Source organism: Diabrotica virgifera, chromosome 3 (assembly GCF_917563875.1).
Source record: "Diabrotica virgifera virgifera chromosome 3, PGI_DIABVI_V3a".
Classification (NCBI taxonomy): domain Eukaryota; kingdom Metazoa; phylum Arthropoda; class Insecta; order Coleoptera; family Chrysomelidae; genus Diabrotica; species Diabrotica virgifera.
This window is the reverse complement of record NC_065445.1, coordinates 83832422-83857391: the sequence shown is the minus strand read 5'-3', so window position 1 is coordinate 83857391 and position 24970 is coordinate 83832422. Positions and strand designations below refer to the sequence as shown.

The 24970-nt window shown below is 33.3% G+C and overlaps 1 protein-coding gene across 9 annotated transcripts in view; it reads left to right on the top strand.

Annotated features, from left to right (window-relative positions):
* LOC114327290 (cAMP-specific 3',5'-cyclic phosphodiesterase) overlaps positions 1-24970 on the top strand; it is a 1080669-nt gene that overhangs the window by 1043445 nt on the left and 12254 nt on the right. Inside the window, exon 1 of one of the 9 annotated variants that reach the window (XM_028275860.2) lies at positions 10434-10793. The exons of the other annotated variants lie outside the window; for them this stretch is intronic. Within the exon in view, the coding sequence (XP_028131661.1) occupies positions 10617-10793 (177 nt within the window). The 5' untranslated portion in view covers positions 10434-10616. Of the gene's footprint in view, positions 1-10433; positions 10794-24970 lie in introns of those variants that run through there. 9 annotated transcript variants of the gene reach the window in all.

The window sequence follows — 24970 nt, the reverse complement described above, 5'->3', positions numbered from 1 at the left end:
TCAACCAAAGTTTTCAGTATGTGGTTTATTGTTAAGTTGCTATTATACATTATACAGTGATGAGCGTGCTAATAACCGGCAAAATGAAAAACATAATATAATGGAAGACATAATGGAAAACATAATACATTGCGAAACCAAAAGAGATATGAAACTAGTGGAGATGGAAATGATCGTTATAAACGTATAAATTAACATTACATTACATAGTTTCCCACCTTTAGACGTATCAGAGGAGTATGACAACTGTCACTGTGACAGTAGAATTTTATAAAATACTCCTGTCACAGACGTCTAAAGGTGGGAAACTATGTAATGTAATGTTAATTTATACCTACGTTTATAACTATCATTTCCACCTCCACTAGTTTCATCTCTTTTTGTTTCGCAATGTATTATGTTGTCCATCTTTTGCGCTATTTTGCCGGTTATTAGCGCTTTCATCACTGTATTGGTAGAATACATGAAAACTGCTAATTTTTTATTGATATTTATGTTAATGCCGAATTTACTATACCCTTGTTTTTAAACTAGGAGGAGCAATCTCAAAAAAACCGATTCACGCCCAATAATGTCACTAGAAAAATCGCCAAATTCATCTTCTTTTTTGGTTGACCATGTCGGCCTTCGACGGTAATCCAGTGTATGGGACAACTTAACAGATTGAATGGACAATCTTCACAAATCGCTGTTATATGCATTTCAGGATCAACAAATTTTTTTGTTTATAACACAAAAAATTGCCGATATAACTTAATTAACCTATGAATTTAAATGTCAATAGTGTCAAAATTTCATAAATGTCAGTAGTGTCAAAATTTCCTAATTTAGTGGAGTAAACTTGCCTGCGGTTGGACCAATTATTATAAACAAGCATTTCGGCGCGGTAAATTTGAATTACTCCTCCTAGTTTAAAAACGATCTGGCATATTATACTCGTTGAAACTACCTGCACTTTTTTTGCACTACCTATAATAATAATAGTTTCGTATGGCATTTTTGCCGGGGAGATCCTTTCGGGCATGCTTCGGCCATAGATATATAATACTCTAGATTGCGCCCTGTCATCTTAAAATGGGTGACGGTTGCGACAGAGATAAATGAGCCTATTTGGTCGGTAGTCTCTTTTTAATTTAAGGGGAATATCGACGACGTGACTATCCCACTTTATCGAGTAATTAATATGTGTTGACAGTTGGAGCGGGTGGTGACGAGAAATGGTCTTTGGTCTTCGGACGTGGATAATCGTGGTTCGAATCCCATACCAACTTTACCTTTTTTATTTTTATTTAATCAATATTGCCTTTATTAGATATTTTTACATCTGAAAAATGGACCTAAGTAAATCTAGCAGATAATAAATGTATGTATAGTAAGTTAATATTGGAATACATAATTTGTGAACTGCATAGTAAAATAAAAGTCATTCGTTATTAATATAAATTCGTCCTTATTCGAATGATGTGAATATTGTTTGTTTTGCTTCTACTTTTTTAAAAAGAATCGGTCATTTCAAAAACAGCAAAGTCCACAATTTTCAGAAACTAACTTTTTGAGAGGAATAGACTCCGTTAAGATAAACGTTGTGTGCAAAAACGACACCAGTCCAGTAAAAACATTAGGAACAAAACTACAATATAACTCTGAATTTTGATGTCATCCATTTCATCCATCTTTCGACTATACCTATAGTTAGTTTTCTTTGCTCTTCTGTAAAATTAGGAATATGTGACTCGTGTTGTTTTTGAAATGACCGATTCAATTAATAAATCCATAGTACATTATGTTGATATTAATTATTGGTAATTTTTTACGAATATTTTTAACAATTACTTTATACTATTCTACCATTAACTTATTAAAAAAAAATAACATTGGCTTTTATATTTCTAAAAATCTATAGGTACCTACACAGTTTTTCTTATTTGTTATATATTTCTTTGCATGGATTTATTTTAGAGATGTAATAATATCTAATAAACGCAATATTGATTAAATTAAAAATAAAAAAAGTAAATATTGGTATGGGATTCGAACCACGATTATCCACGACCAAAGACCAAAGACCAGTTCTCGTCGCCATCCGCTCGAACTGTCAAAACATTTAAATAACACTCAATAGAGTAGGATAGTGACGTCATCGATACTCCCCTTGAATTAGAAAGAGACTACCGACCAAATACGCACATTTATCTCTGTCGCAACCGTCACCCATTTTTAGATCGCAGGGCGCAATCTAGAGTATTATATATCTATGGCTTCGGCTCAAATTTCATCTTTAAGCCTGTTTCTAGTAGCTAGTGTCGATGCACACTACGACAGGGTCTCCGAAACACAGTTACCGGCTCGTATCATACTTCCTATGACTTCCCTTAACGATTTTTTTCTAAAAATGAGGATGGTAAAAGAAGGTGTGTCATTTTTTAAGATAACTATCTATTTGGAGCAGAAGATTAAGAGTATTTAACAGATTAGAAAACAATAACTATGTTAACTCTTATATGCCATTATTGTTTACAATAATGTTAGCTTATATAAACAAAGAGTTATTTAAACATATAGACTTATCTTCCAAATTGCTAGTAAAACTACACTATCAACATTACAAATGGCGAAATGCATTTTTTGTGTAAATTTTATAATACAGCATAATGAAAGGCAATCACTGAATTTGGATCAAGGTCCAAATTTTCAGCCTAATTAGATAAAAGCATATTAAGATAAGAATTAGCAAGTTCTAACATTTTAAAATAGGTTGTTCCAATTAGAGAAATAATTCCTATGCAATAACTACGATGTATCTAATACAATGCCGTTTATTTACACAGGAATTTTCTCGTTTGATAAGATGTGATAACGAATACCTATTATATAATTATCGATATAATATTTTTGTTTGCCAATAATATTTAATATAAATCAATAAAGATTTTAATCTGTGATTTTTTAAAAACATTATTGACATTGAAACCTATTTGTACTCGACATTTCACATAATATTATTTGATTATGATCCTGTATATTCTTGCCACAAGAATAAAAAACCGCTAAACGCCGTAAAAATGAGAGGCGCATACAATATTCCAGCTACAAAAGATCTGATATGAATATTATCTACGTGACGCGAAAATGTATTTTCATTTTGATGCAAAACAAAATTCTAGTTTTATTTTAAAAGATTTTTCCATAATGTTTGCTAAATTTGAAGTAAACGCGCCACAAAAGAGTTTCAAAATTCAAAGTTACTCTTTTGTGGCGCGTTTTACTTCAAATTTAGCAAATATTATGGAAAAATCTTTTAAAATAAAACTAGAATTTTGTTTTGCATCAAAATGAAAATACATTTTCGCGCCACGTAATATTCATATCAGATCTTTTGTAGCTGGAATATTGTATGCGCCACTCATTTTTACGGCGTTTAGCGGTTTTTTATTCTTGTATCAGGAGTTTTTCAAAGTTATTTATAAATTAAATGTATGAAGTTAAATACAATGTTTCTCGATTACACGTTAAGCTTTATAAATAGTCGCCTTTGTCGCATTATATTCCAAATGATCTAGTGTCCATCGAATGTACACTAGATTTTTTTCTATTCGAAATAGATTGAAAAAAAAATATTGAAATGGCCGGTAAATGAACTCGAATTGCCCGTTGCCAGATCAAGTTTAGCGTCGTAACCAGTGGCGTAGCGTAGTGGGGGCGGCAGGGGCGCCCCGCCCCGGGCGGCACTTTTTAGGGGCGGCAAAATTTAACAGTAAATAATAAAAGTATTATGTAAATACTTGAACCATTTTATATTTCTATCACAACTACAAATTCGGACCGATTGAAAGGAACATGGAATTTTTCGTTACTTATTTTGTGACGAATTCGGGGAATTCCATTACTTTGAATGATATTTTGTAGCGACTGCCAACAACAATTCCCCGTTTATGAATAACAATCAGCGAGAATTACTTTGGTTACATACAGTTCAGCAAAGAAGTCAAGAAATAAACCCTAAAGCTGAATTCGTACCTTGCTCAAATCATTCGTTAAACCTAGTTTGTTTACACGCTGCCTGATTCAGTAACTTTTTTCGGCACTTTAGAACGTTGCTATTCTTTTTCCTCATCGACACGTCGTTGGGAAGTTCTGATAGCAGCTAAAGGCAAAAAAGGGGTCAAGACACGAGGTGGAGTGCAAAAGGCGATGCCGTAAATGTGGTTTGGCATCATTACAAAGACATTCTCGTCACTTTAGAAAAACTGACAGAGGCAGGTGAGGTGAAAGCTTAAAACTAGGACAGATGCAGGTGCTTTACTAGTTTCGATGCAGTCATTTTCCTTTCTTTGTTTTTTTGGGCAACCGGTGCTACATGAAATGAATGATGCACAAAAATATTTAAAAACAAGGGGACTTAACATAAGATTGTGCGCTCAGAAAGTAAATGCTTTGCAGATGATATTGACAGAGAAAAGGGACGAATGGGCAAATGGGTTATGCAAAATATATGTGTGAAGAACTTGGAATTTTCATAAAACCTGGGAGGCGCATAACAAGAAAGCATTTTTTTGATGACGGAACTAGAGATGCTAACTTGTCTTGTGAAAGTGAGTTGAGACGAAAGCTGTTTTCTTCGTTAGATAGAGTTATTGTAGAAATTCGTGCGCGTTTTCAACAATTACAGAATTTAACGGATAATTTTGCTTATCTAACTAACGCCGGCTATATTATTAGATCCACACAACACTAAATGTAATCTAGACCATGCATCTGACGAAATTGACGAGCAGGATTTCAAGCTGGAAAGACTTCGACTGCGGACATTCATTGCTTCTACAGGCAACGAAAATAAATTGATTGTTATTTTTTATTGTTAAATCCAAGCTGGAATATACTCTGCCCAATATTTTAATAATGTTCCGAATATTTTTCAGTTGCTATAAGCAATGCCAGCTGTCAGCCAGCTAAGATCGAGAATGAGTACTCTTAAGACTAAATAATTTGGCTATTTTGTCTATTGAGCAAGAGGTGTGTGATGAGATAGACATTGACGGTGCAATAAAAGACTTTGATGCTCTTAAAAAAGTAGACGTATAATTTTTTAATTGATGACGGAAGTTTTGTTTTTAATTCTAACAAATACTCATATTACTTTTCAATAAAAATAAAAATATAACATTATAGTATCGTTCTAGTTCTAATTAAAAACTGATTTTATTTAATATTGTCGATCGTTAATGTGTAGGATCTTAAGTGATAGGTACCTAAGTTATATCAATTTATCTAATTGGTTAAAGTAAAATAATTTTTGTAATTAATAATCGTGATTGTAAAACATAGATAAACTTTTTTATTTAAAATCTAACCTGCATAATGCAAAATAATGATATTGTTCTTGCCGAAAAGTTCTCTATAATTAATGCATGTAATGTATAGAATACATTAAATTAAAATACCTAAATAAGAGGGCGGCAAAATTGTCTTCCGCCCCGGGCAGCTGACACTCACGCTACGCCACTGGTCGTAACCACTACAACTACATAAACCATTTAGGGAATAATCGTTCATTGGATTATACTTTTGTAGCTTAATAACTTCTAAACGGCTTAACCGATTTTGATCACTAAACATGAGTTTGCAACGTATTGACAAGTAGTATCTGATGAATCTAAGGTTAAGTATGATAACTGAAGCTGTTACAGGAATTATTGAGCTTGAAAAATCATTTTTCTCATAAGAAAATTTGATCATACTTATGAAGCCTATAACTTAAAAATTCGAATTTTTCGGCTATGAATTATACACCGTTAAATTCGCCTAGAGTCCTTTTACAAACGCTCAGTTATTGGCGCAATTCGTAGGTTGAAATTTTGAGTAATTGTCGAAAAACCAAAATTTTCAAAGTTTAGTTTTTCAGTTTTTCGGCTATACTGAGCCGTGTGTATGTCTGATCCTGGCGGCTTAAACACCGTTTGAAAGCTTAACTCAATACTATTGATTTGGTGTATTTGCGGTTCTCCTGTCTCTTCTTGAACCGAAGATATATCCCCCAAAAAATATGCCGTTTTGTACCTACCAAGTCCTATAGCTGCCTTATGGGTAGTCAAAAGTCACAAATTACATCGGTTCTGAATCGGCCCTGACCCCCTCTTCAAACACAGAAAAAAAATTTAGATCGGTTTAACTTTTCCACATACATACTGTTATGATCTGCTTTCTATTACTTTTATATTAATTATTATTTATTTGATCAATTATGTAATTAACGCAAATCCTACCTAAAAATATTAAGAAAAAATCTCAGGGTGCCTTTTGTCAAAAAAAATTTAATTAAATTCTCTTAGGTTATACTTATCCTTTCTCGTGGCTTCAGTATCTCTTAGTTGATCCTTATCGGGATAAAATAGGAAAAGGAAATAAATAGAAAAATCATAAATAAACACATACAAATACCTTTATTATCAAAAGCAATGCTCTATAAATTTATCAATTAAATCATGTGGGCATAACTGTCCAAGAGAAACTTTTACCATATAAATTAATCTAATTGAAACAAATATTTATCGCTTTGTTCTTGATACCCTTAATAAAAAAACAAGCTAAACAAACTAATTTGGTATTTGCAAATTACTTATACTTTCTATTAAATTTTTGAAATGTTGGAATCTTAAATGCATATGCTTTTACGTAAAAAAAATTAACTTCTGATTATAAAGAAAATCTATCACATAGGTTATTGACTGACCTTTTTGATTCACACACAATGATGTCTCCTCTTGACCCAAACAGCTCCTCCTTGTTGATTATGTTAGGCTACCAATCAAAGCCCTCTCCGTTCTCAGCAAACAATCCAGCAGGATACCAGCAACTATTTCTCCAAAACACAAGCCAGGCCTCTTTTTGCCAGTACTCGTTCAATAAACTCCAAAACTCTCTCCTCTCTTTCTCTCAACAATAATCTCCTGAGACCCAAGTATCTTTTTTACTTGGTGTCACAAATAATTTTAATAACGATAATTCTTGTAACTTACTCTCTTGGACTTTAAAGAATCAAATAGGTATTTCTTCTCGATTTGATTTGTCTCTCGTTCCACTTTTCAGCTACTCTCACTATCAAAACAACCACTAGTACTTGCTTCTGAACTACTCACGAAAACTTTTGACTGCTCTTCTCGAATGCCGGTAACACAATAATCCCTCTTTACAAAACTATCTGAAAATTCAACCTTCTCTCCTTCCCATTCCAAATTGCCAAACCAATCAGAGACATTTCTTCTTCCCCATTCTTTTTTTTAATTCAAAAAAACCACTCATACTTTCAAAAATATTCCTACCATCATAATAATTACTTTCGGGAAATTCTACAAAATTTACTCGGGGTTAAACAAAAAGAGATTAAAATTCCAAACTTTCTTTACCTTAATTTTCTAAGAACTAATTACCTATGGCTTCTACCTTTCCCGTAATAAACAATCGGTTTAAAATTATAATCCTAAATAAATGTTCGTTTCACTTTTTATTTACAAAAATGTTTTTAATATTCTTCATTGAAAAATTCATTAAGGAGAAACCACCTTGCGTGAAAGATAACTTCTAATAAATATTTACAAATCAATATACAGGGTGTATCAAATTTATGTGCCCGCGTTATATTAAAAAAATTAAATTTTTATTCTATCTTTGATTTATAAATTGAAACACAATAATACATACATATCGACAAACATTTTCCCATTTTTAAATAAAAATTGAGTCATATTTCTGAGCTCGGTAACTTTTGAATAGTATAACTGATTTTCAAAATTAGACATACGTTAGAAAGGTAATGATCAGTACTATCAGAAGCCGCAAAGGTCGGAGTTAAATTTTCGAAGTTTTTGGGAGTTCTGGCGACGAGAACGAAAAACAGACCCTAAATAGGAAGGGCCGTAAAATCCACACCCGTGGACCAAAATAGATGGTTGAAATATAAATGGGTGAGTCTTTTCCTGGACATTAAGATGGGAGTTGGCCCAATTTTCAATTCAGTCAGATTTAGAAAATCGAAAATTTGGTGTATATATAGTGTCGCGTGTAGGGGAGTGTGGATGTGCGCCACTGGCGAGAACTGCCGTTCTCTGGTAATTTCTAAATCCACTTTCTGCTTCGCCTAGTGTATGTTCTGTCATTATTATTAATCTTTGGTTTATTACTTTTTCTAAGCAACATAGCACATAATATGTACATAGCAACGTCAATCCTCGGTAGTTATTACATTCTCCCTTATCTCCATTTTTAGACATGGATACTATTAGGGGCACTATCCAATCTTCCGGGATATTTTCATTTTTCGATATTTTATTTACTATTTTTTAATAATATTTGTTATCCATGTTTTAATGGTTTCTATTATTCTATCCAGTCTAGCTGTCTGGGTGCTTTTCCATACTTTAACCACTTTAACGACTTTATTACTTCTTTTAATTCTTCCTCGTTTATTGACTTATCTGTGTTGTCTTTCAGTGTATTATCTTCAAAGTGGTATTTCCATCTTGTTACTACTTATTTTATCTCTACTCCGATTTTTTTTTCAATTATCTCTCTTAGCTGCTATTACAAATATTTTTACATTACTAATATTAATATTTTAACAGAATGAAACTATAACATTGGCAGAAGAACAATAAGGTTTTAGATCGGGAAGATCATGCACTGACACTACATAATAAGGCAAGTTCAAGAGAAATCATTAGAATACAACATAACGGCATATTTATGTTTCGTGTATATTAAGCGGCGCACATGGATTCGCTCCCAACCCCTATAAAACCACTTTTATTGTACACGAGTTGGCTCCGAAACTCATACCCGAAAGTTAAGTTAAGACCGAAGGGTTAGGTCTTCCTACCTGAACCCGGGAGCGAATCCATGTGCAGCCATATTAAGAAGGCATTTGTTAAGGTCCGTTAAAGGTCGTTATCCATGTATTGTACGCAAGAGAGGTACCTCTAGGAATAGTTAAAACGACCCAAAATATCTACCAGAACAACAGAATAAAAGTAAAAGTAGATGAAGAACTAACTGAGCGAATTTAAAATGACAATGGGATAATGACAATCTTCTATTATTCAAGCTGTCATGGATGAAATAATAAAAAAAGTAAAAACTAAAGAAGAATACCAAATGGGAGAAAAACAATATACAATAACAACACATATGCGATAATTTACGTCGCCTTAAGAGCCGTAAAAATAAGCGCGAAAATGGGTTCCACGGTGAGAATAGTAGATGACCAGGCTGAGCTGTAAAATATCGCGCAGCAACATCGAACGGGCTCATCTTTGGCGTCGTGTCGCAAACGAAGGGACGAATTCATTTTATTAGCCGTCGCCTAGTGCATGCAACAAAAAATTAACCCCAAGAGTGTACTGAACGAAATTTGAAGCTTATCTAGGCACAACAACGACCAAAAACCTGTATTTTCATCTCGCGCGACACGCCGTAATTTACATCCCCGTGTGGCCATGCTTTTTACAGCGCTTATTGTCGCTTAATTTTACAGCGCTACTGTTCTAAGGCTTTGGCCACACGGGCGATTTTTTACGGCGCGATAATTTACGGCGTCCATTGGTTTGACTACCTCCTCCACCAATTTTAGATGAAATCATTTCATCTAAACCAATGGACGCCGTAAATTATCGCGACGCCGTAAAAAATCGCCCGTGTGCCCAATTTGTTACGGCGCCGTAAATTATCGCCCCGTGGCCTTACGCTTTAGCCACACGGGCGATTTTTTACGGCGCCCATTGATTTGACTACCACCTCCACCAATTTTAGATGAAATGATTTTCGAATAAATCGAAAAGTATTAATTTTATCAAAAAAAATGCATAGAACATTTTTTGCTTAGAATGAATGTTTTTATCAACTTTTGTAGTCAAAATATAATAAAAAATTTCCACCTCCGAGATGGGGTGGCAACCACCCCAATGGTAAAAGCGCCTTTCGGCATCATATAGATTTTGATCCTTGGACTATTCACTACTCATTCTCAAATTTTCAAGCAAATCGATCCATTCTGTAAAAATTTCGAGGTGAAAGCTTCGGTTCCTGGACTACTTACTGGAAACACATTGAAAAACAGACGGATGTCTACACAAAAGAAGAAGAATAATGAATAAGCTGCCCATTATTATCATTATTTTCTTGTTTGAATTTCATAGAGAGGACGAAAGCACTAAAAGGCAAAATTCAGCAGTAAATGCCGATCCTGCTGTCTTGCCGGACTCCTCATTGTTACAATTATTCAGCCGGTCGTTGATACATCGAAAAATGTATGATAGCGAAAGCTTTGTCTAACCGTGTACACACAAAGTCGTGGCACCGAAACTGCGCGCTGCTACTATTCCGAGTAATCAAAAAATATATTACGCGGAAAAACTAAACACATCGTATTTAACTGGCTCTCGTTGCGCTCCGAGTTCAGTTTAAGACAGACTTCCACATTGGATACATGTGCTAATTGTTATAACTACCACTTCTACCATTGATAGTGCTATTTATAAATAAAAATATTTTGTGTTTATTAGAAAAAAACTGTTTTATATTAAAAAAGAGAAACTGTATAGTAGTGATAAAGTGTATGGTGCAAAATGCTGTTTTCTAATGAGATCTGGGCGGCTACAAAACGGCAGGCATTGAAAAGGACGAATTCCTGCCAGGATAGAATTGAAAGGATCCCTCCTAGCTCGGAAGAACTTTTCGAAAATATCCCTTGGATGAATATCATGGCTGATCTGACTGTTAAATCTGCTATAGCTGAATATGAGGTAAATTAATTGAGCAATTTGCATTTTATTACACACATTACAATAAATTTTATGGATAGCACGAAAAAATATTTTGGGAATTTAGTTTTGATTGCCTCTGTATCGTAGTTTGCCGGAGTATTTGTTCCGGTATGTGCCTATCTAGCTTTCTGTGCGAACCACTGGTAATTAATCTTGTTTTACTTTACTTACATGTGTTTCAACACTTTCTATCTACATTACACAGTTTTACAATCAAAATAATTTATTTTATATCAGATCTGTTTATTGAGCTATATTTAACACTTATTTCCGGGGTAGAAAGAATGTTGGAGAATTGCGGTCACTGCTTTCATTTATAATAAGCGAGGCTTCTACTGCTGGCGCCGCTTCTCGCATCCTAATTTCCAGCGTTTTCTGTCGAAGCAATCTTCAGTTTTTAGATCTCTAGCGGTCATTGCATCTTTGACATCTTCTCTCCAGGATTGTCTTGGTCTACCTAGTTTTCTTCTAGTAGGCTTAGTCCATTTTTCTATTTTTTGGCCATATCTTTCCAGTCATTCTCTGAAGGTGTCCAGATCAGTTAAGTCTTTTGGCTTCGATTGTGTCTATTATGTCTTTCATTTGAATCGATATAGTTTATACATCTAAGAGCAGATTCATTTCATTTATCTAATTTTCCATTTAACTAATCACTACTATGGATATACTTTTTAGTTTTATTTTCTTACATCTACTGCATTGTCGGCATAACAATACAAGGGTCTTATACTTTGCAGTCCAATGGTTACCAAACCAACACTATATCTATTTAACAAAATCAATATCAAACACATATATTACATAATATTTCTTTTTTATTACTTTCTTGTAAAATTGGTAGTTTTATAGCTGGGATAGCTCAACGAAAGCACCAAATTTATCTTCATGTAGATCTGAAGGTTGCTTTTCTCGCCTAGAGACAACCTACTTGTACAACAATGCCGGGCAACTTTAGACGATTGTTTTTTATCTGTGATACGATTGTATCATCTTCTTTAACCTTCTTAAATTAAGAACACACTTATTTAAATTTGATTGATCGATTGGAAACCGATTTGACTTATATGGAATTATCGTTGCCAAATACCCTATTTACAAGGCTATTAAAAAGAAATTTGGTGTTATATACAATCTTTTATATTAAGGGTATAAGCGGGCTGTGAATGATACATCTGAAGATAACCATAGGCGTAGCCAGGGGGGGGTTTTGGGGTTATAACCCCCCCCCCCCAATTGGGATGTACCTTGAGCTCTATACGCTTAAAACCATAGCCCTCAGAGACCTTCCAGTAGTTGTAACCCCCTCCCCCTTTCAGGTAGTTGTAACCCCCCCCCCCTTAGGATCATCCTGGTTACGCCTATGAAGATAACTTCACCTAGAGCTGTAATGACTTAAACCGTTGAGCCTTTTACGCATAGTTCTGAAAACCTAAAATCGATATAGATCGTTCTTTGTATCATTTTTGGCATGTATTTACCATTATAAATATCAGAAAGATAGAGAACTATCCAAAAAATTCTATAAAAATAATCGATTTAAAAAAATAAACACCAACTACTGCTCAGAATTAATAGATCTTGATTCCGCGTACGAAAAAAAAAAGTTGATTAATAGCAAGCTGAAAATTTGTTAATAGCTTAACGGTGTCTAGTCGGACAAACTTTGATGTGCGAGAACACTGGAACAGGGGAAGTTTTAATTGTGGAATAGGTTAAAAATTTGGAACGTCAGACTACGAAAACGTTCTATGTATTTTGTCGGACAGAACTTCCAATTGATTTGTTACCATTTCATTAAACTCTCATGCAAAAATCAGACTGGTGTTTATCACCAACTGGGCATTTTAATGAGTGGAACACGAAGAACATGTCAAATGACAGGAATCATGTTGGTTAGTAATAGCAGTCTGATTTTTGCATGAGAGTTTAATGAAAGGGTAACAAATCAATTGGATGTTCTGTCCGACAAAATACATAGGACGGTTTCGTATTGTGACGTTCCAAATTTTTAAACTGTTCCACAATTAAAACTTCCCCTGTTTCAGTGTTCCCGTACATCAAAGTTTGTCCGACTAGACACCGTTAAGTTATTAACAAATTTTCAGCTTGCTACTAATCAACTTTTTTTGGTACGAGGGATCCAGCACTATAATAGAGGCTATAAAAAGCAAGTTTGCGTTTATATAATTTTATATTACTTTTAGAGTGTGTGATAAACCTGAAGATATCTTCACGTAGAGCTGTAATTACTTAAATCTGGGAATTTTCGCTTAGAGCTTAACTCTAAAATTAATATAGTTCCTTCTTTGTATCATTTTGGCGTGTAATTGCCATCTTAAATACCTGAAGAATGGAAATCTCACCTCAGAAAACCACCAGAACAGTTGTTAGTAGTAAAAAACCAACCCGATGTAAATTAGAAATCAATGGCATCAACATCCAACACGTATGCAATGGAAATAAAATACGATGTCCATCTATGGAGACCTCGAAGGAGAGGTGACAGATCGAATTCAGAAATTAAATAAACAGGCAGGATATCTTAATATTTCTATATGGCGAAACCGACATATTAACACTGAGATGAAATCTAGTATTTATAAGATCAATAATGGCGTATGCATCATAAACAAGACCCAATACAGCCACAGGACTAATAGAAACGGAGACGATGAAAATACTGGGAATATTTAAAGGAAATACGCTGAGAGACCGAAAAAGAATGACAATCTTCCATATAGGCATCAATGCGCCAATGAACAAGGAGAATACATGACCCAGAAAACACTCTTCAACTTTTTCCTTTACTTTGTATCAATTTCTTGCTTTTTTACTATCTGTCATTTGAGCTTAAATTTATTGTAAAAAAGAAAAAATATAATAATAACTGCTTTATAAATCAAGCATACTTTTAATCGAAATATTAAGAGTCTTACATTTTTCAGTTGCATAGATTTTTCTAATAATAGTTTTGCTGAAGAAGCGACGGTACTATTTTTGTGATAACTGGAAACGTGTAAAAATAATTAATTTTATATAACCTCTAGGCGGAGTGCAGAGTGCTCATAAAGTCTTAGAATTCACTTTTTTAAGTCAATGAACGCTCATTATTAAAAAACTGAATAATTACTTTATACGTCATCGATAAACATGTTGAACAAAGAGAACTGGTATAACGTACCATAATAATTGACGTACAATAAAAAAAACAAAATGTTTTCTTTATAATGTCTATATTTAACTTATCTGCGAACTTTGTGTCAACAGAGAAAGTGAAAACGGCATTGAAGGACTTTTGTCGTTTGATTTAGAGGGTATTTACCTTTCGGCCTGGGAATAGTCAAGGGGATAATGGTAAACTTATATTGAAAATGAAAAGCTTGGTAGAGAGGAAGAGTTTTTTTGTAATCAATAACAAATTAAATTATTACTATCACCGGAGGGACCGCAGACTTTCGGACAAAATTAGCGTCTCTTTGTAAAGACAATGAAGTCGACTTTTCATAGTAACAAGACATTTACTCAACACATACACTACACATTACACGATAATCTGATTGCGAAAACGACTCTAACATGCCAATGGCCTTAGTTGTCGAGGCATTTAAGCTAATTTAAAAAAATTTATACTTTTATTCATATAGTCCTTGGGTAAACCATTAAAAAAATGATTAGCTACCTCATGAGACTTTTTTTATTTAGTTATTCATCTTGAATCGGACAACGTTTTTATTTCGGAAAATTTTCGGCAGGGGATCGTTTCGTACATTAGGTCTGGATCCCGCATAAGAAAAAAAAGTGGATTAATAGCAAGCTGAAAATTTGTTAATAGCTTAACGGTGTCTAGTCGGACAAACTTTGATATATGGGAACACTGGAACAGGGGAAGTTTTAATGGTGGAACAGGTTAAAAATTTGGAACGTCAGACTACGAAAACATCAGGTGTATTTTGTCGGACAGAACTTCCAATTGATTTGTTGCCCTTTCATTAAACTCTAATGCAAAAAATCAGACTGGTGTCCATCACCAACTGGGCATTTTAATGAGTGGAACACGAAGAACATGTCAAATGACAGGAATCATGTTGGTTAGTAATAGCAGTCCGATTTTTGCATGAGAGTTTAATGAAAGGGTAACAAATCAATTGGAAGTTCTGTCGGACAAAATACATCTGACGTTTTCGTAGTCTGACGTTCCAAATTTTTAACCTGTTCCACAATTAAAACTTCCCCTGTTCCAGTGTTCCAATAAATCAAAGTTTGTCCGACTAGACACCCTTAAGCTATTAACAAATTTTCAGCTTGCTATTAATCAACTTTTTTTTGGTACGCGGGATCCAGACCTAATATAGAGGTTGCTAAACTTTGGTGTGTCCGACAACTGGAGTACCCTTAACAATTTGTCGGATATTACGAGTTATTTGTAAATATTTTTATCAAACAACCCTGCAAGAATCAACTGTGAGTGTATAAGTTGTATGACTCTTTATGATGCGTGCGCCCCCCCCCCTCCTATGGGGTGGCACTATGGAATCATAAATGGGGATTTTTTTGCAAGATTGCTTAAACAAATACCTACAATTTACTGAAGTAATAGGTCTCGTAAAGGTTAACTGGAAATCAGAATTTAATAGAAAGTTAAAGGAAGAAACTGGTCAAAAAAATAACTAAAGAATCCGAGAGCGAGTGTGTCAGAAAAGAGAACAAAAACTTCGAAAACCAAAAAATCAAGGAAAATGAGGGGAACTTATACACAATATCCACATAATTTAATCTTTAAGTCTCGAATGTTCAAGAAAGTATTTTTTTTCTATCGTAATATAAAGAATGTATCGTGGAAACAAGGACTCTCGGAATTACAAGTATGGGGCACATATAACCCTTTGAGATGTGAGTTTTTCGAAGGATGCTGAAGATCTTTTGGACAGAGCAAATGACCAACAACGAGGTGCTGAGAAGAGTGGGGACTGAGAGAGAACTCCTAAATATTGTAAAAAACAGAAAAACTTGTTATCTAGGACATATTTACACAGGAGAAAGATACAACTTTTTACGACTCATAATGGAAGGGAAAGTGAAAGGACGAAGAGGTCCAGGAAGAAGAAAATGCTCCTGGCTGAAGAACGTAAGAGGCTCTACAGGCATGGACACACATTCGATACTAAGAACCTTCAGTAATGGAGAAGGCACCTTAAGAAGAAGATCGTGTGAACAAACCACTTTTAAACGTACAACGTAAGTTGGTAAAAACGAATGTTGTAAAAAACGTGCAGTATAACATGTCCAAGTGAACGAATTCCCAGAAAGAGAATTACTAAGACATTATCTAGTAAACTGAGTTCCTAAGACATTTATTACCTAGGAAAGTGAGACTCTCTGACACACGCTATAATAATAATGGATTGTAGAAGATTTAAAACCACAGTTACATAATATTGCACAAATAGAAAATTGCTTTACGTGTAAAACTACACACATGGACCAATCATAATTTACTATGATGTCGAGCGTTTACATGTACTTAGCGTAATGATACAGCTGGTATCAAATAAACACCCACATGATTTTGACGTAACTTCCTCACATGTTACAAATTATTTTTTTATCATAATCGTTACTAAAAAATGACATGATTCATTTTATCAATACGCTTTTAAAAGTCTCGAGATATCGCTATTACTTAATTTAGCTTAAAAATGATTCGATTTGCGTCATATGCAGCATCTTTGTAGCACGGATTATTAGCGTGTTGCGTATGATGGTGTATAACTTTAAGTTTTTGGATTTAAATGACAAAATAGATCTGTTTACTGTATTGTGTTTAAATCAAATATGTAAAAAACAGAGAAAAGTACAAAGGCTAATTTAAAAATAGTCTGAAAAGTGTGGTTAAACATTATCTAAATACATAAGGAATTTTACAGCTGTCGCCGCCTTCTTTCTTTCAGCCAACGTCTCCAGTCGTTTCTATTCTGCCATTCTCCGTCTCTAAGGTCTCTTCTTTCCATGGCCTCGTCCACTTCATCACTCCATGATCTTCGGGGTCTACCTCTTCTTCTCTTTCCTATTGGGCTCCAATCCGAAATCTTTGATATCTCTTCTCACATATCCATACCAAATTAAACGTTTTTCTTCGATGTAGCTGAGGTTCTACTACCATTCTTCATTTTATCTCCTCATTTCTAATGCTATCTATTCTTGTCACTCTGTTGCTCTCTCGTCTTGTCAACTCAATTTCAGTTGCTGGAATTTTGGACCTGTTTCGTTTGTTTATTACCCAATTCTCTACTCTATAGGTCATTACACTACGTACCAAGGTGTTATATAATATATTCTCTTCTTTGTATTTCTGGTAATCTGTCTATCCCTCGGTACCCCGTTCATTTGTTTAAAAATTATTTAATTAAAAATATTTAATAGTCTAAGAGCTAGTGAACCCTCCGACTAACGGTCGTCTGTAAGGCTATAAATTTTTCTAGTGATAATTCATAGCACACCAAGGCTAAAAACCATGACCTGGCAGGCCTCAGCGGTGCACGTGTATCTACCAGGTGAATCGAAAAGTGCAAATTTAGGGGGTAAAATAAACTTTCTCCTGTAAGGTTTAAATTTAAGTATGTGTTTGAGTAAGTCATTTGGAAGAAATGTGTACAATGACAGGCGATTCTGAAGAGCATAAGACCTTGCCAGGCGAGGAGAAAGATTAGGGGTTTTTCCTAAAATTATTCTTTTTGCATCGAACAAATTTTTTTTAGGTTTTTTGAATCATTCCAAACAGAAAACGTCTTTAGTGATTTTAAGTTAATAGTTTTTGTTATATAAGCGATTTGAAAATTTTGAAAATTGCGAAATCGGCCATTTTTAACCTTAAATCGGACATTTATCTAAAAATTTCAATGTTGCCAAGGTACGTAGATATTCTTTAAACATTGATTGATGAAATCCCGAAGAGTTTTTTGCAATAAAATATCGAAAATCCCTTTGTTTTTTAATTGCTAATCAAGCGGGTGCGACACTGTAGTATAAGTGAGGACGTTTGAGTTTGCATAAATTCATTATCTCGAGAATGGCAAATTTCAAGAGAAATCCTCAGACAGGTCGATTTTCATTTTTGAATGAGGACTTTTTGGCATATATATAATACTAGTGACGTCATCCATCTTGGCGTGATGACGTAATCGATGATTTTTTTAAATAAGAGTAGGGGTTGTGTGATAGCTCATTTTAAAGGTTATTTAATTCTCTATTCAGTAATATAAACATTAACATAATTATTTATACAGGGTGTACATAAAAATTTTTCTTCTATTTGTCAAATTTAAACAAAGTTAATCTAATAAAAAAAAATTTTGTACACCCTGTATAAATAATTATGTTAATGTTTATATTAGTGAATAGAAAATTTAATAACCTTTCAAATGAGCTATCACACAACCCCTACTCTCATGTAAAAAAATCATCGATTACGTCATCACGCTCAGATGGATGACGTCACTAGTATTATATATATGCCAAAAAGTCCTAATTTAAAAATAAAAATCGACCTGTCTGAGGATTTGTCTTGAAATTTGCCCATTCTCGAGATAATGAATTTATGCAAACTCAAACGTCCTCACTTATAGTACAGTGTCGCACCCGCTTGATTAGCAATTAAAAAAACAAAGTTTTCGATATTTTATTGCAAAAAACTCTTCGGGATTTCATCAATCAATGTTTAAAGAATATCTACGTATCTTGGCAACATTGAAATTTTTAGATAAATGTCCGATTTAGGGTTAAAAATGGCCGATTTCGCAATTTTCAAAATTTTCAATCACTTATATAACAAAAACTATTAACTTAAGAGAAAAATCACTAAAGACGTTTTCTGTTTGGAGTGATTCAAAAAACCTAAAAAAAAATTTGTTCGATGCAAAAAGAATAATTTTAGGAAAAACCCATAATCTTTCCCCTCGCCTGGCAAGGTCTTATGCTCTTCAGAATCGCCTGTCATTGTACACATTTCTTCTAAATGACTTACCCAAACACATACTTAAATTTAAACCTTACAGGAGAAAGTTTATTTTACTCCCTAAATTTGCACTTTTCGATTCACCTGGTAGATACACGTGCACCGCTGAGGCCTGCCAGGTCATGGTTTTTAGCCTTGGTGTGCTATGAATTATCACTAGAAAAATTTCTAGCCTTACAGGACGACCGTTAGTCGGAGGGTTCACTAGCTCTTAGACTATAACATGTAGATACTTTGTATCTAATTGTGGAAAATATTTTACCATTGATACTCTGTATTCTAGTAATTGCAAAAATTACCGTCAAAGTTAATTTAACTCTGTGAAGGATAGTTCCACTATTAGGTTTTTTTACTGACTTCACTTTGACCTCTTATTATAATCTATTATAATATTAACATTTATAATAGTTTTTTTTTTCATTTTATCTTATGACATGCGAACGTTTCACGTGGCTGTTACGCGTGCATCCTAATAATTATAATATTTTTACACCAATGATGATATTAGTGTATATTTTTTTTTATTTTTATTCGTTTAATTGCATTATCACATAAACAGAAAACATATTTATCGATTCCATTACAGAAAATATACTTCAAAAATACACATTGATTGATATTCTTCTTCTTAGTCTAGTCGTTAACCTGATACAGGTATCGTGATATCATGAAAGTATTAGCTGATTTTTCCAATGTGCCTTCATTTCTCTGAAGTATAAGTATTTGTGTTGATAGTCTTTTCTTTATTCTCTTTTTATTTTCAGCATTCGTCTCCAGCAGTACATCTCAAATACATCTATAATCTTTTTATCTTCTTGTTCTTTTTCATCTGTAGTCTTTTGACAAAAATCACTATGTAGTCGTTATCTTTTATAATTCTATTGTTAGGTTAGATCCTATTATCTTCTAGTTATCTTCTCTTATCCCTACAATTAAATTCTTTTTTTAGTACAGATATCAGAGAGGATAGTAACCTTTGGGGACATCTGTAGTGGAATTAATAAACATAAACTGTATTATTTAATTCGATCAGGTGAGTTCAAGGCTTGGATAAATTATTTCGTTATCTCATTATGTTATCTCATGTTGTCAGGTATTAATTGATTGTATCAACCGTTCGATGTTTGTGTTTCTGTAAACTTACTATCAGTTTTGTAATATTGATATTATGAACTTCCTTATATTCTGGATTTTTATAGGTATTTTTTCCTAAAAACCTTTCCTAACTATTTGATAAATAACATTGACTACTAACTGATATAAAGCATTAACATTTTGGCTGCTTTGCATGTTTTTTATTCTAAATACCTCATAATTTAGAATCTCAAGTTAATTGGCTCAGAATTAAATAATATTTTTTTATTTCAACTGGTTCAAGGTTAAAAAACACTCATAACTCTTTTAATAGTATAATATCGTTATGTATGGCACCTGAATAATGTCACGTACACCAGGATCGACCAAAGGGCAACAAATTTTAATGAGAAAAGTTTTTCATCAAAATTTGAATTAAATACACCTTGTATTGTCCCCAAAATAGAATTTCAACAGTTTACGCACAAAGTTACGACTATGGATGATTAGTCTATCGATATCTGATATAAATACAGTTGTATAAATAGAAAATTCCTATTTATATGTCATTTGACATATTTTAGTTTGATTAATCCTGTATTTCAAGTGATTTAGGTCGGTATTAATTAACAAACAAAGAAAAACGTGTTGATTGTAAATAGGTCTTTAGCGTTTATAGACATTTCCATTCTTATTCTTAAGGTTCCATCTTCTATCCAAGGTTGAATCACAATCAACTTCACAATTCTTATTTTACTTACAGTAGCTCTAAATAGTTTATTAGAACTCAGACTGAGTCATTCCCTTAGATTTCGTAACCAGGGGGTTGGTCTTCTTCATACATCTCTTTTACCTTTTATTTTGCCCTCTATAATCAAAAACAGCAGACTATAACGAGAACCTCTTGCTATATGACCGAAATATTCAAGCTTCTGCATCTTAATTATAATTATACAGAAATTATACAGATAATTATCTGTATAATTTCTTAATTATACAGATTATTTCATTCATAGGAGATTCTGACCAATAGAAAGCTACAGAAATCTGAATTAAATCGATAATTTTTGATAATCTCCCGTCGTTAAGTATATTACGTCAGATGCCCTTCGTTGCTACGAAAAAATACATTCAGTGACATTAATGACAATTAATGTTTTAAAAATTATAAAAGTGATGACTTTCAATCGTCAAATATTTATAAAAACTGTGTGTTTAATGGTACTTACATAAATAAATTACAATAAAATTTTGGTTTTGAACAGTTTTATTCATGAAATAATCGCAACAAATTGCACTCGACCTCTGAAATTAATATAGAATTTTTGCTCTCGTGATACTTTGACAAAATTTCACTCCCCTTCGGCTCGTGAAATTCAAACTGTCAAAGTGTCACTCAGGAAAAATTCAATAATTTCAGAGCTCTTGTGCAATTACTACTGATAATTATTATGAAATTATACAGATAATTATCTGTATAATTTCTTCCCGCTTATTAATCCTATCAAGAACTTCAATATTGCTAATTTTGTCTACCCATGATATTCGTAGCATTCTTCGATACCACCAACGCTCAAAAGTTTCCAATTTCTTAATCTCTAATTGCTTCAATGTTCAGGCCTCAGATCCGTAGAGCAAGTTATAAAAACGTAGTAACCTTATTTTTAGATGCATTCTTAGGTCTCTACTACATAGTAGATGCATTTTCACAAATTTTGCCCTTGCTATTTCTACAAATGTTTCTAGATATTTGTATTTATCTACCCTTTCTATCTGGATATTATTTATGGATTGGCTCGTTGTCTTTTGGATGTTTTCTAAAGACCATGAATTTTTTTCTTCAAGTTCAATTTAATACCATATACTATTTATATTTAGACATTTTCATAAATGACAGATTTTTGTTTCCTTTGATATATGTCTGTGACCTTCGGATAGACTTAAGCACCTGTTGGAAGGTCTCCTTTAAATCGACAACCGACTCTGCTGAAACCAATTTCTCTCAGTGCAGCTCATGCTCGTTTTTTGGTCCTTGTTGAGCTTCATCGCGATGTTAGGCCGATGCCACATTATGCGTTTTGACCGGATGCGTTTCCGCCGCATCCGGTGAAAACGCATAGTGTGACAGATCGGTCCGGTTGCGTTGGAAACGGATGCGTTTTGAGTCATCGGTACGCGCTTACAAACTGCACCAGACTAAACGCATAGTGTGACAGGTCGGTCCGGTTGCGTTGGAAACGGATGCGTTTTCAACGCATCCGGTCAAAACGCATAATGTGGCATCGGCTTTAAAGACTACTTGTCAATAGTTGTTTTTTCTAACGGGATCTAATTCCATAGTTCATGTATGTAGATGATGATTGAGGTTGCCTCGTTCCTCTTACTTGTTTGTTTTGTTTGTTCCTAATCCATTAGGTACTAGTAGGGAGTTGAGCTATCCTTAGTTGTCCTTAGTTCACGAAGTAACAACCATGGCCAATAATAAAGGCTCCTTTAGCACGACAAGGTCGCAGTTACTTTACATCCTTATGACATGTTTATCAAAAAAAAATTGGACACCAGGTGTGCGTTTTCCAATCACGAAAAAATATTCATCCAAAATTAATTCTGCTTTTTGTATGGAAACGTGGTATTTATTATGAATTTTAAATTGCACAATATGCAAGTAAGAAGCGTTTTGAATAAATGTAAATTAATCATTAAGTGATAGCCTTAATCTGTAAAAATTAATATTAAAATAAAAGATATCGAAAAATATTTGTAAATATTTATGATGTGCGAATAACACTGCGTAAAAATTAGTAAGCATACATTACTATACTTTGTTCCAGTACTAAAAAGGTGCTAAAAATATTCTAATTATTTTACAAGCAGTAAATACTTTTGATTTGTCGGCCATATTATTATTGATAAACTCGAGGAGAATGTAATATTTGATATGAGCGATATAACAAGAAGAGCAATGTGAATAGATAGATTGGATATTGGATATTATGACAAAAAAGAGAGAACAGAGACAGTTTTAGTTGTTTTAATAACGATTTTAAATAAATGAGTGAACTATTTTTATATTATTACTAAATATAAGCAATTAGAAAATTAGTTATAAATAAAACACTCTTGATCCAACTATAAATAAGTTAAATAACAATATATTCAAATTGTATTGACCTATCGCGGCATAAGATTACAAGAAAAATAATAAACAAACCATTAAACTTAAATATAAAATATGTTACAGCAAACAAAAAATGACCTGCGTATTGAATTACTTAAAAATATTATTATTTTGATAAATTTAATTTTGTTTTACTTAGTTTCAATCTGTGTTCAAATAAAACCAAGAAAATATTTGCTCCTTAGAGTCCTACGCTTGAGGTTTATTTTTTTATGTTTTAGACATTACGATACGTGTAGTGATAAAATGTTTAAATCCATTGTTTTTAAAATACTGCCATGTGCTGATACGGAAAAGGTTTGGTTACAATTTTTTTTATATTTTAATAACTATCAGCCATTATGTAAAAGTCTTAAGTCAACCAAGTCTATCTAATCTAAATATAGTCGAAAGGCGCCTTTTCCGCATTTTTTGAATAAATTGGTCAAGGGATATTAGTTTTTTCATAATTATAGCAACCCAAATTAGGATGGTATGTAAATTTTATAAATATTATACAAAAATCAGTTCGTAAGTTCATGTAAAATTGTCATACGATAACTTACTTTTTTCGTCCTTCTCGCGGTTCTTAGACATTTACTACGGTTGCCGACTCCGACTATGGTGCGGAGACTTGACTTACGTCACAAGAGTACACAAGCATATTTTTAAATTTAAAAAAAGATTAAAACGGTAAAATTTCATTATGTATTAACGTAATAATAATGTTGATGAAATTTTAGAATGCCAGGTATAGGCTGTATTGTGGCTAAATTTATTACATATATTATTTAAATTCTTGCAATAAATTATACAAGTAATTCTAATCCACATAATTCTATCTGGCCTCTAAGGACGGTACGTTTTCAATAGTTAATCCAGTATTGATGGAAATTCAGTAATGGCGACAAATTTTCAGTGTAGAGTAAAGATTGAAGTCCTAGATTTCCGTAAATCTTGCATTAACCGTTGGATAAACGTGAACAACCGGTTTTGATTAATTTTAAGTACCAAACCACCTAAATATCAACAGTTTTCCATAATTAGTTATAGTAATCCACTAAACATCTTTATTTCAACACTATCTTTACTATTTTCCATACATCAAAGACATAAAAATACCGATTAATCATATTACGATTCAAATTACTGTACTCCCGTGACGTAATCGCGGTCTTAATGTTCATTGGTTAGTCGAAATAGACAACCGTAGTAAATGTCTAAGAACCGTGCGTCCTTCTTACATTTTCGTGTCTTATTTGCAAAACTAAAAGTTGATAGATTTGATCAAGATCTGACATTGACGTAGAGGCTTAAAGTTAATCCATTTTTATACTATATTATATCTTTTAATATTTATAAAGATTGGAGGAGTACCAACATACAATAAAGTCTTCTCCAAATAGTTTTTTTAGATTTTCGAGTGATAAGAATTTTATCAGACTGTTGTTGCTTTATTGACATGAGATAAATACGCGTGACAATTGAGTAATGCCTGTCATTGACATTAACGCAGATTGTTGCAGCCTTTCTGGTTTTTGTCTTTCTATAATTTTTTACTCTTATTTGGTTAATTAGATCTTCTTCTTCTTCTGGTGCCTATCCGTTACGAATGTTGGCAATCATTCTAGCAATGATAATCTTATTAACTGCTGCCTTAAAAAGCCTTGCAGTGGATGTCGCAAACCAGGTCCTCAAGTTCCTGAGCCAAGGTATTCTTCTTGCAACGCCTCTTACCATTTACCTTTCTCTGTAAAATGCATTTTAACAGGTTAGGTATATTTTGTTTCATTTCGTGTGATGTGGCCGAAATATTCTAATTTTCTTCTTTTCACCGTGCACATTATTTCCTTCTCTTTGTTGAGTCTTTGGAGTATTTTGGCATTTGATGTTTTGTCCATCCTTGATATCTTA